Source organism: Erinaceus europaeus, chromosome 9 (genome assembly GCF_950295315.1).
Source record: "Erinaceus europaeus chromosome 9, mEriEur2.1, whole genome shotgun sequence".
In the NCBI taxonomy this organism is placed as follows: domain Eukaryota; kingdom Metazoa; phylum Chordata; class Mammalia; order Eulipotyphla; family Erinaceidae; genus Erinaceus; species Erinaceus europaeus.
The window spans coordinates 42,439,027-42,455,893 of record NC_080170.1 but is presented as its reverse complement, the minus strand read 5'-3'; the positions used below and the strand labels follow the sequence as shown (position 1 = coordinate 42,455,893).

The 16,867-nt window shown below is 44.1% G+C and overlaps 1 protein-coding gene across 3 annotated transcripts; it reads right to left on the bottom strand.

The window, feature by feature from the left end:
• Positions 1 to 189: 189 nt before the first annotated feature.
• TEX35 (testis expressed 35) lies at positions 190 to 16,213 on the bottom strand. Of its 3 annotated transcripts, none has more exons than XM_060196960.1 (9): positions 16,089 to 16,213; positions 12,892 to 13,050; positions 12,683 to 12,751; positions 11,218 to 11,274; positions 9,444 to 9,503; positions 1,544 to 1,608; positions 1,118 to 1,310; positions 747 to 790; positions 190 to 433 (listed from the first exon to the last, which is right to left on the bottom strand). In XM_060196960.1, the coding sequence occupies exons 1-9, from the start codon at positions 16,095 to 16,097 to the stop codon at positions 373 to 375; spliced, it is 717 nt and encodes a 238-aa protein (XP_060052943.1). In that variant the 5' UTR covers positions 16,098 to 16,213; the 3' UTR covers positions 190 to 372. The 3 variants fall into 3 exon arrangements, with proteins under 3 accessions (XP_060052943.1, XP_060052942.1, XP_060052944.1); XM_060196959.1 differs by lacking the exon at positions 16,089 to 16,213 and adding an exon at positions 14,048 to 14,372; XM_060196961.1 differs by lacking the exon at positions 16,089 to 16,213 and adding an exon at positions 14,048 to 14,372 and having other exon boundaries at positions 12,946 to 13,050.
• Between the last annotated feature and the right edge of the window lie 654 nt (positions 16,214 to 16,867).

Below are 16,867 nucleotides of genomic sequence, written 5' to 3'. Positions count from 1 at the left end.
TAGAAGTCTGTGGAGAGCAGCAGGGGTAGACGAATGATCCCTTAGATGACTGGAACAGGGATTCCCACCTATTGATCAGGAAGTAGGAAGAGGGGCCTGAGTCTGGAAAATTGCTGATTTGGAATCAAAAAGGGGCCATTTTGGGCTTATTTTTTGGAGCTGATATTCAAAACAGTGACACAGCCTGTGTTCACGTGACAATTTTAATCTGCAGTGGAGGAAGGCCTAGGGTGAGGTAGTATGTAAGAAAGTAAGAAGCCTTAACAGCAGCTCAAGGAGTGGAGTGGGGGTTTGCCGGAGCTGCTGAGTGCATCCACATGGCCTAAGTTGGAAACATGTCCTCTGTCACGCTGGGGTAGAAGCACAGGTAAATCAGAAAGCAGCTCCAGATGCCAAGGGCGAAAAGGGTGCCCAGGCTTGGTGTGGAAGTTTCCTGCTTGGTGAAGAGAAATACAGGAACCTGAGGCAAGGTCTGATCAGCAAATGGCCAGGTACCCACCCCACCACCTTCAGAGCCTCTAAGCTAATAGCTTCTAGAATGGGCTGCCCTCTGGTCCTTCCTGGTGTCACGTCTTTTTAAGACTGAGTAGATGGAGTATTGTGCGTGGGTTGGGGGGGGGGTGGAGGTGGAGTCAGAGATGTGCAAACCACCAGTGGGGTTTGATGGCAATATAGCCTGAGTACTCTGCCTTGGGGATGACAGGTCACCCCATCCGACCAGGCCCTTCTTGGAGGGATCTACCTACCCCTGATTGTAGTTGTTCTTTTGGGTACACAACATACATTTCTCCTGCAGAGGACAGAAACAGCACAAGAAAGATCATTTTTGCCTGGTCCATGATGGGCATGCTGCTGGGCCCCATATCTAGCCTTGCTATAGAAAAGGCTTTCAGGGACAAGTACATCCAGGGTGGAGGTCCACAGGATTCTGGCTTAGGAATGTCCCAGAGTCTAGATGACAAGGCTCCAGAGAGGGCTCCAGGATATGGGAGGGGTCAGGGGGCAGCAGAGGGATGGTAGCAGGTCCCCTACAGTTAGAGGGAGGGAAGCAGAGGGCCCACAGGAAGTAAGAGAGGAGCCCGGGAAATAACAGTGGTGCTGGGATGGCTTCACTTACACAGCAGGGCCCATAATGATGAAGGTAATCAAATGTGTCCTTTTTTGGTTTCTGTAGAGTCATCATCTTCTTATGGAGAACAAATGGTGCTACTTCGACTTTGTCCATTTTCTTTAGCCTGGACTGTGGGTCTGTGCTAGTCTTTCCCATCAGCCTGAAATCCTGCTGTTCCTTTGATCTTCTTCTAAAGGAACTGAGGAATCAGGGAGGGGGCAGAATTGGAGAGGTAATTCCCAGCATGATGAGGGAAACACCAGTAGCACACACAGATGATCCTGGAAGACCTTGACTCCCAGCTATGAGAGCAATAACTGAAACTAAGACAGATCCTTGAAGTCTGAGTCCTCTGACCCCCAAGAACATTTGGCAAAATGAAGGGAGGAGAGTCTTTAGGGATGAGGAGAGATGGGTGCAGGCTACACTTACAGCTTGTTGTTCTTCTGTATATTTATTAAAGCATCCATCTTCTCATCCATATCCTTCTGCATTTCCTGAAAGAGAGAACCCAAAGCTATATTCTCCAGGGACTGGGCAATGACCCACTCAGTAGAGCACACACATTACTATGCACAAGGTCCAAGTCCCTGGCCACCTGCAAGGGGGAGGCTTCACAAATGGTGAAGCAGTGCTACAGGTATCCCTCTCCATTTGTCTCTATCAAAAGAAAGAAGAGGAAGAGGAGGAGGAAGACGATGATGAAGAAGAAGGAGGAGGAGGAGGAAGAGGAGGAGGAGGAGGAGAAGAAGAAGGAGGAGGAGGAGGAGGAGGAAGAGGAAAGGAAGGGATAGAAAGAAAGCAGCTAAATGACCTCCAGGAATGGTAGATTTGTTGTGCAGGCACCAAGCCCCACAACAACCTTTGTGGCAGTAAAAAAAATAAATGAATAAATAAATATAAAGCTATAGTCTTTATCTTGGAAGGTTTCTGAGGTCCCTTTATCCTGCACTTGCTAGTAAACTACTTAAAGGTCACCTCAGCATCTTTACCCTTAGGAGTCTTCATTGACTCCTTGTCTTCATTGTCCTCATTGATTTTGGGGGATTTACATGATGCATATCACTTCTTCACTCCCCACTGGGGCTGAAACTCAGGTTTGGGAAGTGGGGGTTCATTCAATATCTGCAGGGAACTCTTTTATTAATTTCCAGAAGGCTATAAATTGGGGCTTGGTGCTATCACTATGAATTTTTTGCTCCAGGCAACCATTTTTTCCTTTGTTTTTTTTCTTTCTATTATAATTTATAGGAGAGAGAAATTGATAGGGGAGGAAACATAGAGAGGGAAAGAAAAAGGTAGACACCTGCAAACCTACTTCATTTTTCATGAAGTGTCCCCCTGCAGGTGAAGAGCAGGGACTCCAACCTGGGTCCTTGTGCATGGTGATATGTGCACCTAACAGGATGCTATACCACCTAACCCTGCAGGGAACTCTTTAACTTGGTATCACACTTGGATGAAACCTGTCCTTGCCCACCTTTAATCACATTGAATACAACCGAGAAAACCAGCCCTGTGGTGCCTCAAAGATAGTTTGGCTCTTGCATTTGGAGCCCTGCTAAGTAACTAGAGCCTGTACATTTGTGCCTGCTCCATCTTTTACCCAATTCCTGGCAGACATGATCAACACTCCACAAACAGACAGGAGTCCAAATGATGTTTGCTCACAGTTATTATCTACCAAGAACCAAAAGAGTAAATAAAACCTTCTTGACAAAGTTTAGATCGATAAATGTAACCTAGGAAAATCATGGTCATAACAGAAATTCTAAGATGGCAAAGAAGTTATAATTGTGAATTTAGTTGTTGTGACGCAAGTGTTGGCTTGAATGCCATACAATATAAAAGAAAAATAATTTGCTTTACGCAAAATAGTTTTTTAAAGTTCTTTTTTATTATCTATTTATTTATTGGATAGAGACAGCCAGAAATTGAGAGGGAAGGGGGAGACAGACAGGGGGAGAGACAGAGAGATGCTTGCAGACCTGCTTCATCGCTCATGAAGCTTTCTCCCTGCAAGTGGGGACCAGGGACTCGAACCTGGGTCTTTATACACTATAACATATGTGCTCAACCAGGTGTGCCACCACCTGCCCCCCTAAGCAAAAATAGTTTTAACAAAATGTCAAATATTTAGAAGCCACTGACTGATCTGAGGTAGAAAATCAGTCAATAAATTCTACTGTGGGTAAGGATTATAAAATAAAATAAAATAAAATAAAATAAAATAAAACTTCCCCCAAAAGCCTCTAATTGTTAGTATGTGTGTGTGTGTGTGTGTGTGTGTGTGTGTGTGTGTGTGTGTTTGCATTAGGACTTTAAGCTTGTGCAATTCTAACATTCATAGTGGGCTCTTGTTCACCACCCCCATTAATTGCAAACAGAGAGAGGGAGTGAGAGAGCAAGAGGACAGACACTCCCATACCTCTCTGCCACACACGAAGCTTCCATTCATGCCATGTACGGTGCTCCTGTGTCACCTCAGGGCTACACAGGAACTCATACACTCCCCTGGGTGAATTATGTCCCAACCCCTAGTATGTATTTTGACTAAAATATTTGTATTCATAAGTAGAGTCAAAATATCCAGGATGTCAATATGTCCAGTGGATGTAAATCATTGTAGTCAAATGTCCCATCAAGTTTCACCTTCATTTCAAACTCATTATGTTTCAAACTGACCATTTTCTAAGTAGTTCTATTTCCCAACCATCCTTGTCACCATCACCACTTTGTTTGAATCATCCAGATTTGATCTTTGAAATCATCATGAAAGTCTTTCTGCATCATTTTCTATATTGATGCAAATGTACAGACTCAGATTTACCATTCTCTTTCTGTTCTAGCCTTCTTCACCTTGAGCTGAGATGCAGCTTCCTGTCTGATACTCCTGCTCTAGACACCCGCACCTGCTCTCCCTACCTCCCTGTACCACAGCCACCTTGCTAACAGCTGCCATCTCCACTTTCTCAAGTGCTGCCTTCAGCATATTCTTTGATTAAGAATCTCTGGAGGCCTCTTACTGCTTACACAACCAAGTCCCAGCCTGCCTGACTTTCAAAAGGCTGAATTTTTTGCTGCCTTTGTGTGTTCATTCCATTTTCTTTCTTGCAGTTTCCCCAAACGACCTACTCTCACGGCTGGTCTCCCCACTGACCATGGTATACTTTAAATCCCTCCAGCTCCCATGCTGTTATTACTCAAAATAGCCTTTTCTTATAGTCCTATCCACTAACAAAACACTGTGTTTGCATTTTAGTTTAGAAACCTTTCCAGCCCTTTTAGATAATAGGGGCAATGCAGAGGAATATAAAAGAAAAAATAACCTCAGTGCCTGGAAATAACTGCTATTAACCCTTTCATATTTCTTCCAGCCTGTTTTCTTTTTTTTCTTTTTAAAGATTTTTTTTAAAAATTATATTTATTGGATAGAGACAGCCAGAAATCGAGAGGGTAGGGGGAGATGGAGACGGAGAAAGACAGAGAGACTCCTGCAGTCCTGCTTCACCACTCGTGAAGCTTTCCCCCTGCAGGTGGGAACAGGGGACTCAAACCTGGGTCCTTGTACACTGTGACATGTGCACTCAACCAGGTGTGCTACACCTGGGCCCCCTGCCTGTTTTCTATATATTTTCTTTCCTATTGTTTTTTTATTTAGTTGAGATCAACCTATAATTTTTTGTCTTGTTTATTTTTCTTATTATATATGTTCTTTCTGAATGCTCCCTCTAGTAATTGTTAATTTTCATGACATGAATATGTCATATTTATTTGGCTATTTGTTTACTGTTGAAAACTGTGATGTTCTTAAATTTTTGCTAGTATAATAATCCTATGATAAATATCTTCTTGTTGATTCCCAGTGCTGAAAATTCTGTCTATTCACATAGGTTAAATTCTGGGGGGCAGAATGGATGAGTCTAGATGTCTTAAATACATATCCTTACCAGTTCTGTACAAACTTGCATCCTGATCAACTACCTTGTTCTATAATTGTCATAAATTAAAGTTTGAGTTTGACAGTTATTTATTGTTTCCAATAATTTAAAAAATGTTTTCATTTATTTGGTTATGTATAAAGTATACTTTTCAAATGTGTTAATTGCATTTTAATATTGCTTGCTTTTTGATTGTCTGTCCTTAGAATTTTCCCATTTTCTTATTTAGTTCTTATATGTTCTAAACAAAGACCTTTGTCTATGTTTAGCATATTTGTGGATAATATCTCCCCAAAACTATTGCTAGAATATTTTTTAAATTTTTTTATTCCCTTTTGTTGTCCTTGTTGTTTTATTGTTGTAGTTATTAATGTCATTGTTGTTGGATAGGACAGAGAGAAATGGAGAGAGGAGGGGAAAACAGAGAGGTAGAGAGGAAGATAGACACCTGCAAACCTGCTTCACTGCCTGTGAAGCGACTCCCCTGCAGGTGGGAAACTGGGGGCTCGAACAGGGATCCTTATGCCGGTTCTTGTGTTTTGTGCCACGTGCACTTAACCCGCTGTGCTACCGCCCAACTCCTGTTAGATTTTTTTCAATTCTGTATATGGTAATTTTCTGTTATAATTAAATCCTATACATTGTTAAATATATCCATATTTCCTTTGTGAGTTTTCCCATTGTCTTTATATTTAAATCATTTGTTGGGTAGTATGCCAGCTCCCCCTGGCTTCTGCTGAACCAAGCACCAGTATGCCTGAATAGGGATTGGTTTGATCCCACTCAAAGCTGTGGTCTATTTACATAAATCACTTTTATATTTACATAAAGCACCACCTTACCTCCAGGGCATTGGTGGTTCAGTAGTAGAATTCTCACCTGCTCCACCGCCCCCTCTCCTTGTCACACCCTGATTTTCACCAGTCACTTTTCTCTCCACCCTCTCTATGTCACATCCTGTTCACACCCTACTTGGGAAGTATATATAAAGACAGCATTGTTAGTTTTAGTTTTTAGTTTAGTTTAGCTCGGCTGAGATTGTGCTGCTTCCTGCGTGAATAAAGAGATACTACCTACTGCTCAACCATGAGTCCCGGGTCGTCTGTCTCCCGTCAGTGAAGCTCAGCCCAACAATCATTGAGTTAAATGTCTATATTTTCTTCATTTTAAAATTTTTATTTATTCATTATTGGATAGAGACAGAGAGAAACTGAGAGGGGCATGGGAGATAGAGAAGAAGAAAGACAGGGAGACACCTGTAGCCCTGCTTCACCATTTGTGAAGCTTTGCCCTACAGATGGGGACCAGGGGCTTAAACCCAAGTCCTGTGTGTGCGCTTAAACAAGTACACCAATGCCTGGCCCCTCTATATGTCCTTACTGGCTTTTCTTTTTTAATTTTTCTCTTCATACAACCAAGCAATGCTCTTAATTTTTTCCTTCACACTGACATTTAAAAAATCATCTTTATTTCAGTTTAAATTCTATAAAGCTGTGATATTTTCAGCTTTGTGTATACAGTAAAATCTCTAGGAAATCTTTATTATTTTAATTATTTATGTATTTGTTTCAAAGAGTAGGATCTTGTGCATTGTTCTAGGTCCCATTTTTATTCAGAGAGAGAGAGAGGGAGACAGAGAGGAGGACAGATACCACAGTATGCCCTAGCACTCCTGCATGGTACTGGGGCTTCAATCAGGGCTGCAGGCATGGCAGGGCACACATCCTATCTGGTAAGCTATCTCTCTGGTCTAGCTAGGAATATGTAAAATTGTTGATACTTGAACCTAGTCCCAAGAGGCTTTGATTTAGTTGTTGTTAGGTGTTGTTCAAGATCACAATATAGGTGACAACAAAGTGCAACCAAGGTGACTGCTAATGTGTTTAGGACCTGGCTTTCATTTAGAGACAAGCATTAAAATTTTAAGCAATTGTGCCCCACTACAGATATTTTTATTTTAGGATGAAGACAAACTATCAGATACTTAGAAGAAAATATTGGCAGAACTCTTTTCCACATAAATTTTAAAGACATCTTCAATGAAACGAATCCAATTACAAAGAAGACTAAGGCAAGTATAAACCTATGGGACTACATCAAATTAAAAAGCTTCTTCACAGAAAAAGAAACCACTACCCAAACCAAGAGACCCCTCACAGAATGGGAGAAGATCTTTACATGCCATACATCAGACAAGAGTTTAATAACCAACATATATAAAGAGCTTGCCAAACTCAACAACAAGACAACAAATAACCCCATCCAAAAATGGGGGGAGGACATGGACAGAATATTCACCACAGAAGAGATCCAAAAGGCTGAGAAACACATGAAAAAGTCTCCAAGTCTCTGATTGTCAGAGAAATGCAAATCAAGACAACAATGAGATACCACTTGACTCCTGTGAGAATGTCATACATCAGAAAAGGTAACAGCAGCAAATGCTGGAGAGGGTGTGGGGTCAAAGGAACCCTCCTACACTGCTGGTGGGAAAGTAAATTGGTCCAACCTCTGTGGAGAACAGTCTGGAGAACTCTCAGAAGGCTAGAAATGGACCTACCCTATGATCCTGCAATTCCCCTCCTGGGGATATATCCTAAAGTACCCAACACATCCATCCAAAAAGATCTGTGTACACATATGTTCTTAGCAGCACAATTTTTAATAGCCAAAATCTGGAAGCAACCCAGGTGTCCAACAACAGATGAGTGGCTGAGCAAGTTGTGGTATATATACACAATGGAATACTACTCAGCTGTAAAAAATGGTGACTTCACCGTTTTCAGCCGATCTTGAAAAAATCATGTTGAGTGAACTAAGTCAGAAACAGAAGGATGAATATGGGATGATCTCACTCTCAGGCCAAAGTTGAAAAACAAGATCAGAAAAGAAAACACAAGTAGAACCTGAAATGGAATTGGCGTATCGCACCAAAGTAAAAGACTCTGGGGTGGGTGGGTGGGGAGAATACAGGTCCAAGAAGGATTCAGAGGACCTAGTAGGGGTTGTATTGTTATATGGGAAACTGGGGAATGTTATGTATGACAAACTATTGTACTTACTGTTGAATGTAAAACATTAATTCCCCAATTAAAAAAATCAGAAAAGAAAAAAAAATCCTCCTGAGTGAAGTTCAGGACATTCTTGTCTGAGAAGCTGTGCTGGTTCCTTGAGCTGCAGTCCCACCTTCATTTGATTCTTGTGGCTTTACTATGAAAATATTCTCTTTGAGGGGTAATGCCCCTTATACTCCTAAAACATCTGCACAGTTATGTTTCTATTTATTTGTATTTTTTATAGCTGTTGTTCTCAAACATTTACTCTGGGGATGTGAGAAAAGTACAAGGGTACCCACTCTCACCCAGATACGACCTGGGCTCTATTTCATTAGTGCTTCAGATAGTTCTGAAATATACCAGTTTGAGAACAACCGTTCTGGACTCTAGATTAGCCATTTGGTGATTTTGAATTCAGAAAAGACTTTACTGCTCTAGGGTGTAGCTCAAAGGTAGAGCACATTCTCTGCAGATAAAAGCCCTGGTTTGATCCCTGTCATTCACCCCCACAACCCCGCACCCTCAAAAAGATAACGGGTCACACTGCAAAGTGATCCAATGGAGGGCAAGCAAGACAGCTCAGCTGGGAGGGTGTCTGCTTTGCCACACGCAAACCAGGTTCTAGCTCAGTTCCTACTGCCCTATGGGAAACTTCAGTGATGTGGTATCTTTCCTTCTATAACTTATCTCTTTCTATCTGAAAAAAAAGTTGATTTAGAGTAGTGAAGTCCTGGCAACAACAATGATCCTATTTTCAGAATCAGTGGGTTTTTAAAAAAATATTTATTTATTTATTCCCTTTCATTGCCCTTGTTTTATTGTTGTAGTTATTATTGTTGTCGTTATTGTTGAATAGGACAGAGAGAAATGAAGACAGGAGGGGAAGACAGAGAGAGGGAGAGAAAGACAGAGACCTGCAGACCTGCTTCACCACTTGTGAAGCAACTCCCCTGCAGGTGGGGAGCTGGGGCTTGAACCAGGATCTTTACACCGGTCCTTGTGCTTTGTGTGGTGCCACCTGCACTTAACCCACTGTGCTACAGCCCGACTCCCATCAGTGGGGTTTTTACAAAACACATTTGTGAGACTCATTTTCTCTGTAATGATTTTTTTTCTTTGGGGGGGGGGGATATTTAACCCACATCTGTTACCCACCTCTCTCAATTAACAGCCAGTTACCATTTTGCTTAATACTTACTCTATTATTTAGCTTTTTTTTTTGCAACAGAGGGTGGTCTCCTACTGGAGTTTAAGTACCTGTGGAGCAAGACTGGCACCTCTCCCAGAATTCCTACTCTATTTCTAGCCCATAGAATGTACCCTGTAAACACTTACCTTCATAATATCCACGAACTCCTGGAGTTTATCAAAATCTTTATCCATAACATCCTTAATCTGGTGAGGAAGAGAGGCACAGGATACATTATATGGTGATGGAAGGATGTTGGGGGTGTTTTAAGCCAAAGGCAGCAGCTGCTCCTCTGGAGTGAGTGGTAAAGCTCTGGAATAGACTATGGGAAGCCCCTCAAGCCACCCCACCCACCTCTCCTTCGTAAGAATTCATGATGGGGGGGCAGTAGGGCAGCAGGTTAAGCGCATATGGCACAAAGCGCAAGGACCTGCATAAGGATGCGGGTTCGAGCCCCCAGGTCCCCACTTGTAGTGGGGTTGCTTCACAAGCAGTGAAGTATGTCTGCAGGTGTCTGTCTTTCACTCCCTCTCTCTGTCTTCCCCTCCTCTCTCGATTTCTCTGTCCTATCCATGAACAACGACTGCAACAAGAACAATAATAACAACAACAAACAACGACAGTAAACAAAAGGGCAACAAAAGGGAAAAAATGGCCTCCAGGAGCAGTGGATTTGTAGCGCAGGCACCAAGCCCCAGTAATAACTCTGGAGGCAAAAAAAAAAAAAAAAGAATCCACGATAGGACACAGGGCACAGCTTCAGTCTGGCTCATATAAGGTTTTCAGCTGAAGCTCAGAGCACAACCTCAACTAGAGCTTATTTATTTATTTTTAAAACTTTATTTATTATTGGATAGAGATAGAAAGAAATTGGGGGAGGGGAGATAGAGATGGAGAGAGACACCTGCAGCCCTGCTTCACCACTCATGAAGCTTTCCCCCTGCAGGTGGGGACCAGGGGCTTAAACCCAGGTCCTTGCACACTGTAGTGTGTACACTTTACCAGGTATGCCACTGCCTGGCTCCTTACAGCTTATTTATTTAGTTTTGCTCCAGCAGATCCTTTCTTCAAAAGTTTTGCTATTGGTGATTTCACTAGACACAAGACAGCTTATTCTCTATGACTTGCACAGTGGAGGTGAAGAAGGACAATAGAATTGGTCCTTGACTATCCCCAAAAACCTCTTGCTCTGCTATTATGGTTATGCCACTTTATTAATGAGACTATTATTTTTAATTCAATTTTTTATTACTCTAACCTTTTATTTATTTTCCCTTTTGTTGCCCTTGTTTTTCATTGTTGTAGTTATTATTATTGTTATTATTGATGTTGTCATTGTTAGATAGGACACAGAAATGGAGAGAGGAGGGGAAGACAGAGAGGGGGAGAGAAAGACAGACACCTGCAGACCTACTTCACCGCCTGTGAAACGACTCCCTTGCAGGTGGGGAGCAGGGGCTTCAACTGGGATCCTTATGTGGGTCCCTGAGCATTGTGTCATGTGTGCTTAACCCATTGCGCTACCGCCTGACTCCCTAACCTTTTATTTTTATTTTATTGATTATTGGATAGAGACAGAGAGAAATTGAGGGAGTAGATAGGGAGGGAGAGAGACAGAGAGACACTTAGAGTCCTGCTTCACCACTCGTGAAACTTTTCCCCTGCTGGTAGGGACTAGGGGCTTGAACCCAAGTCCTTGAGCATTGTAATGTGAGCACTTAACCCAGGTGCACCACCATCTGGCCCTGAGATTGTTATTATTTAATGCTTGGATTTAAATATCAGATACCCCAAGCTACCCCCACACTGGCACACTGCAAAGGTTAGTGTTCTCCATTTCATCTTCACTGTTCAGGTTTAGGCACTGCTTTCACTTGAAGCTGCCTGTTTCCCTCATGTCATGAAGTTTCCCCTTGTTACCTGCTTTATCTCTTCCATTTTTTCTTTGAGCTCTTCTCTTACTTCTCTGAGTTCATTCTGAGGAAACAAAAGAGAAAGGAAAAGGCATAAAGAAGCATGGACAGAAGACAACTATTACAAGAAGGAAGGGGAAGACCCTGGGGGCATAGCCAAGAGAAGCAGAAAGAGATATCCCACTGGGGAGGAAGGCAGAGTGTACCCAACCCATGGATATCACATGCCTCCTAACAGGATCACCAAAAACGACTCACATCACATCTGTGCCATGACCACCAAATGACACAACCCAAATTCTGTCAGAATGTATCAGGCAAGGATGTAACAGCCAACCCACACCAAGGGTTAGTTCTATGAACAACATGTCTGTAATTCTCAGAAATGCCAATGTCTCCAAAAACTACGATCGATGACGTGTTCTGGACATTAGGGGTACAAGAGAGGCCAAAGTGGACACCATTTTTGATTCTGGATCGCAGATCAGAGTTTCTTTTATTATAAAAGATAGTAGTGAGGCTAGTAAGCTCACCTGGGAAGGTGACTAGTCTGCCTTGTGTGCAAGCCAGGGGAAGAGTGTTAGTCTCTGTCTTTCTCTTTCTCAATGAAAAAATTAGCTGGAAGTAGTGGAGCCCCGCAATGTCAAAATAAAAAGACATTAATGTAAGAATTAGTGAAATTAAAATAAATGGCTATAGATGAGAATTCTACTGATGTTAACACCATGATTCTAATAATCTGATAATATTTCTGTGGCAATGATGTTATATGACTATTGGGAAATATACAAAGAAATTTTAGAGAAACAAGTTCTCCAGTGGTTCAAGAAATGGAAATAGAATGAACTGGATGGAAGGGGGACAGAGAAGAGAGTGAGAGAAAGAGAATCTGAGAGATAGTATGAAGGTAATCTATCTGGGTAAAGTGTACACTTGAATACATACTATTTTGGGGAAGACTTTTCTTTTCTTTTTCTTTTTTTTATATTTATTTTCCCTTTTGTTGCCCTTGTTGCTTTTCATTGTTGTTGTAGTTATTGTTGTTGTTATTGATGTTGTTGTTGTTGTATAGGACAGAGAGAAATGTAGAGAGGAGGGGAAGACAGAAAGAGGGAGAGGAAAATAGACACCTGCAGACCTGCTTCACCACCTGTCGGTGTGAAGCGACTCCCCTACAGGTGGGGAGCCGGGGGCTCAAGCCGGGATCCTTATGCCGGTCCTTGCACTCTGTGCCACCTGCGCTTAACCCACTGTGCTACTACCGGACTCCCAGGGGGAAGACTTTTCTATAAGTCTAAAATCATTTCAGCATAAAGAGCTAAAAAGTCAAAGTGAAACGAGAGGGACTGAAATCACAGGGCCTGGAGACACAACCATAGACAGCAGCACTTTTAATGTGGAGCAGGTGTGGCTCCTGTGGGCCAGGCCCTCTAGGCTGGTCCTATCTCTGTTGCCTGGACTGGCACACTCACCTTTAGCTCATGTGTTCCTCCTGGCTTGGTGAAGGACCCTTCTTGTTTCACTCCTTTGTAGTCGTATGTCTAATGAAATTGGAAATGGCAAGTGAGGGAGAGGATGGAGAGGGAAGGCATGGCAGGAGAAGTTACCACCTTGACTACAGGGTGACTACAGGGGAGCATGTAGGAACAAAGTCACTGTCTCTCAGTGCACCCCCCAGCACCTGGGACAGGTCTTGGCCACTGGCAACAGCAAATGACCCCTGACTCCAAGTCACCTTCCCATGGGACTCAGGCCTGGTTGCTGGCATGGCCTCAAAATAACTTCTTCCTTTAGTTGACTCGGGCTTCAGTTCTAGGCAAACTGCCTTGTAGTTCTTGTTCTGTGGAGAGAGGAGGCCAAGACTCAGCCTACTGGGCATGAGAATGTGAAGATGTCTTCAGGTCACTGCAAGAGGTCCACCTCTTCTCCCAAAGCAACCCCCATGCACACAACCTTGCCTGTGCAGTTGCCCCTGAACTTGGGTCCCAAACCCCAACCGCCAACACCAGGCACAAGACCAGTGGTCTCTTGCTTATGAGTTTGAGCTCTCCCTGTTTGGGGACCGGAATGGAGTTGGGCCGGGGGACAGAGAAATCACTTTGACAAAACTTGAAGGAAGGGGAGTCGGGTGGTAGCGCAGCAGGTTAAGCGCACGTGGTACAAAGCACAAGGACTGGCATAAGGATCCCGGTTCGAGCTCCCGGCTCCCCACCTTCACAGGTGGTGAAGCAAGTCTGCAGGTGTCTTTCTCTCCCCCTTTTTGTCTTCCCCTCCTCTATTTCTCTCTGTCCTATCCAACAACAACAACATCAATAACAATAATAACTACAACAATACAACAAGGGCAACAAAAGGGAATAAATAAATATTTTTTTAAAAACTTGAAGGAAACAGTGTCATTTCAGTAGCACATGCTCTGGGAATTCAGAATCTACTCTGAAAAGTCCCCCTTACTGGCTGTGTAAACTTGGGCAAATAATTGAGTTTGAACCTCCACTTTCTCCTTATAAAATGGGGGTGATAGTTCTATTTCTGGAGTAAGGTCGTCATGGTCATTAGAGAGAGGCTTGGTGTAGACCTGGTTCAGGGCAGTCAGGGTGGGCCAGGGGGATGTCCTGTACTCCTTGTCCCACAAGTCAGCTGAGCCTCTTTCCTTCCCACGCCAAGGCCAGAGATTCCATCAATGCCCCATTCCAGGCAAGAGGGGGAAAAAAGGGATTCTTTAGCTGTTCTTTGTAGTCCCCAACACACACACACACACACACACACACACACACACACACATCTCTTGGGGGAGCTGGTAGCAGAGGGCAGGCTGCCCAGCCAGATTTCTTTACCAGGGTTGGTTTCTTCAGTTCTGCCCTCTTGTCTGACATGATGGATGAGGCCAAAGTGGTTTTCTAGTTCCCAACTTCCCCACACGGGCCCCCAGAACTGGGCCACTGTCCTGTGCAGATTACAGGCCAAGGTAAGGGCCAGCTTTCAGTGTGTGGAACAGCTGAGGTCACAATGCCTGGGACCCCTGCTGGCATAAGTGTCACCAAGACCAGAGATTCATTGACACAGGGTATCTTCTAGAGCCACAAGGCTCCCTCCTGGGCAGGACTGACTTTTATGTCCTAGAGGAGGAGGGGTTCACTCTGACAGAGGTATCCACCTTCTGGGCCCACACCAGGTCCTCCCTGCACACAGCTCTCTTCTAGCTGGGGCTATCTGGGGCTATCTGGGGGGTGAGAAATCCTCAAGTCCCTCTGGTCTGGGGCGTGAACCATAATGATGCAGCAGAATTCTCCTTAATGGTGGAGACAGTGCTAAGTGTTGGTGCCAATCTCTGTAGGAAGTTTCTGAAGCCTTTCCCCTCCCTGCTCTCCTCCCCCCAAGTCTCTTTTATCATCCTGGACAAGGATGAGGCTGAAACATGTGGAAAGTGAAAGGAGGGCACTGAGACACTGTAGGGCAGCTGTAGTTTCAAGCCATTCAGGATTTGGGGGGGAGATAGCTGCAGGGGGTGGTGAGGGTGTGATGATTTACTTTTTTTCCTGCCCCTGGATATCCACACACTCCCCCTCTCATTTTCACTACCAGTTGCTACAGAAAAGTTCCACTTGGAAACTCTGGGGCAGGCAGCATAGTAGTGGGTGCAGACTGCCTGCACTTCCTACACCCAGTCCCTGTCCTCCAGGCGACCTGAGCACTGGCTCCTCAGAGTACCTCCTAGTGTCTGGTGCCCTTCTTAGGGGGATGTTCCCCAGCCCCATCCTTGATCTTACTCTATTATAACCAAAGGAAAAAGCATCTATCATTTTGTTCTAGAGGGCAAGGAAGGTGGGGGAGATAGTGGAAGAGGAGATGGAAGGAGAACAGAGTGATAGAAGGGATCTCCTAGTCTCCTCTTTCCACTTGCCAGTGAGGGGCTGCTGGCACTTTAAGGTCCCCTGACCACTTCCCTGAGTCCTCCCAAGCCCACTGATGGCTATGTTGCAGGAGGCCTCTTTCCCTTTAGGTCTCTTAAGATGCCAGGGTTTGAACAGGCAACTAAAATGAAAGTGACTGACTCCTGCTTATCCTTAATCCACCCCATGGAAATGGGCACCTGATCCTTGACGTGCCTGGGATCCTTCTGGAACTGCCCAGAGTGTCCTTGGCTGGGCTGAACAGCTGTTTGATGAGCCTCTCTGCTTCCCGCTGTAGTAACTCCTCAAGGTCATTTGTCAAAAGACTCTATATGATTGGTTCCTGCATTGTTCCACTTACACATGACACCTTGGCTACTCAGCAATTTCCGGTTATTCCTGTAGCTGGGATGGGGGGTGAGGATTGGACCTTGGCTGGAGTCATAATTTTATTGTTTCTGTGGGAAAATTACATTGTTTTTACCCTCTAGATTTTTTTCAGGGACAAAACATTTCTAGTCATTGCTTTAAATCTCCAATGGTTTCAATAGAGCTCACATTAAGTGAAAAGTCAGAGCAAAAGCATGAGGATCACAGGCTTTTAACGCCTGTGACAAGGGCATGTTTTCAGGGCTTCCTGGGACCCAGGGGAACCTGTTACTATTTCCACACTTGCCCATTACAGAGCAGCCTGCTGCATGAGATAAAGTAAGAGCCACCAACCATCAAAGGCATCCCTGCTCCTGCCAAATATAACTCTTGGGGCCCCTTTATTTGGCTGGAATCCCCTGACCTTTTCTGGATGGATTGCAAATAAAAGATGACAGGCTTGCTGCCTCTCTGGGTGTCTCTGTTCCAGATTCGATGCAGTTGTTAATCCAGTCTTCACCCCTGACATCTGCAAGTCCTTGTTCATCACAGAAGCCATCACCCTGAGCACACAACAGGCTGTCAGGATTGCCCCTCTTGGAGGACTATGACTTACCTGGTGCATCACAAATTGAGTGGCAGGGTGCTGATCCCAGGTCAGTCCTGGGATCAGCCTGTGTTTTCCTACTCATGTTTCTTCAACAGGAATGTACTCACAGGGCCATGCCTCACTGCACAGGAGGCTGAGACACAGGACTATATTGCTCTTAGGGGGAAAAAAAAGACAAAACCAATGGAACATCAGAAAAAAATGAAAAGTACCTTGGTATGTTTCTCTCTCTCATTCTCTCTTTCACACACACACACACACACACACACACACACACACACACACACACACACACATACACTAAAGGGATGATAATGGCATACAAGGAGGTTTCTGGGCAGTAGAGCATGGAACGGGACGTACAGGCATAAGGCCCCAGCTGGGTATCTCTTGTGCCTATACTCTGAAATTATTTTCCATGGTGCAGGCAAGACTACAAAAGGCCTGGGAAGGGGCCCAATGGTAGCATACTGGGTTAAGCACACATGACACAAAGCACAAGAACCTGTGTAAGGATCCCAGTTCGAGCCCCTGGCTCCCCACCTGCAGGGGAGCTGCTTCACAGGTGATGGAACAGGTCTGCAGGTGTCTATCTTTTACCTCCCTCTCTGTCTTCCCCTCCTCTCTCAATTTCTCTCTCTGTCATATCCAATAAAGTGGAAAAAATGGTCTCTAGGAACAGTGGATTTATAGTGTAGGCACCGAGCCCCAGCAATAACCCTGGAGGAAAAAATAAGAGGGAGAGAGGCCTTGGACTTGAGGTAGCAGCTATATAACCAACACAA

Bases quoted from the DNA above. Each gene is read 5' to 3' on its own strand.
- TEX35 (XM_060196959.1), bottom strand. From the start codon at position 14,086: ATGTCAGACAAGAGGGCAGAACTGAAGAAACCAACCCTG. The intron at 1,311-1,543 runs GTAAGTGTAGCC...CTGATTCCTCAG, and splicing joins ATACAGAAGAACAACAAGCT to TTCCTTTAGAAGAAGATCAA. The intron at 791-1,117 runs GTAAGTGAAGCC...TGTCCTCTGCAG, and splicing joins ATCATTATGGGCCCTGCTGT to GAGAAATGTATGTTGTGTAC.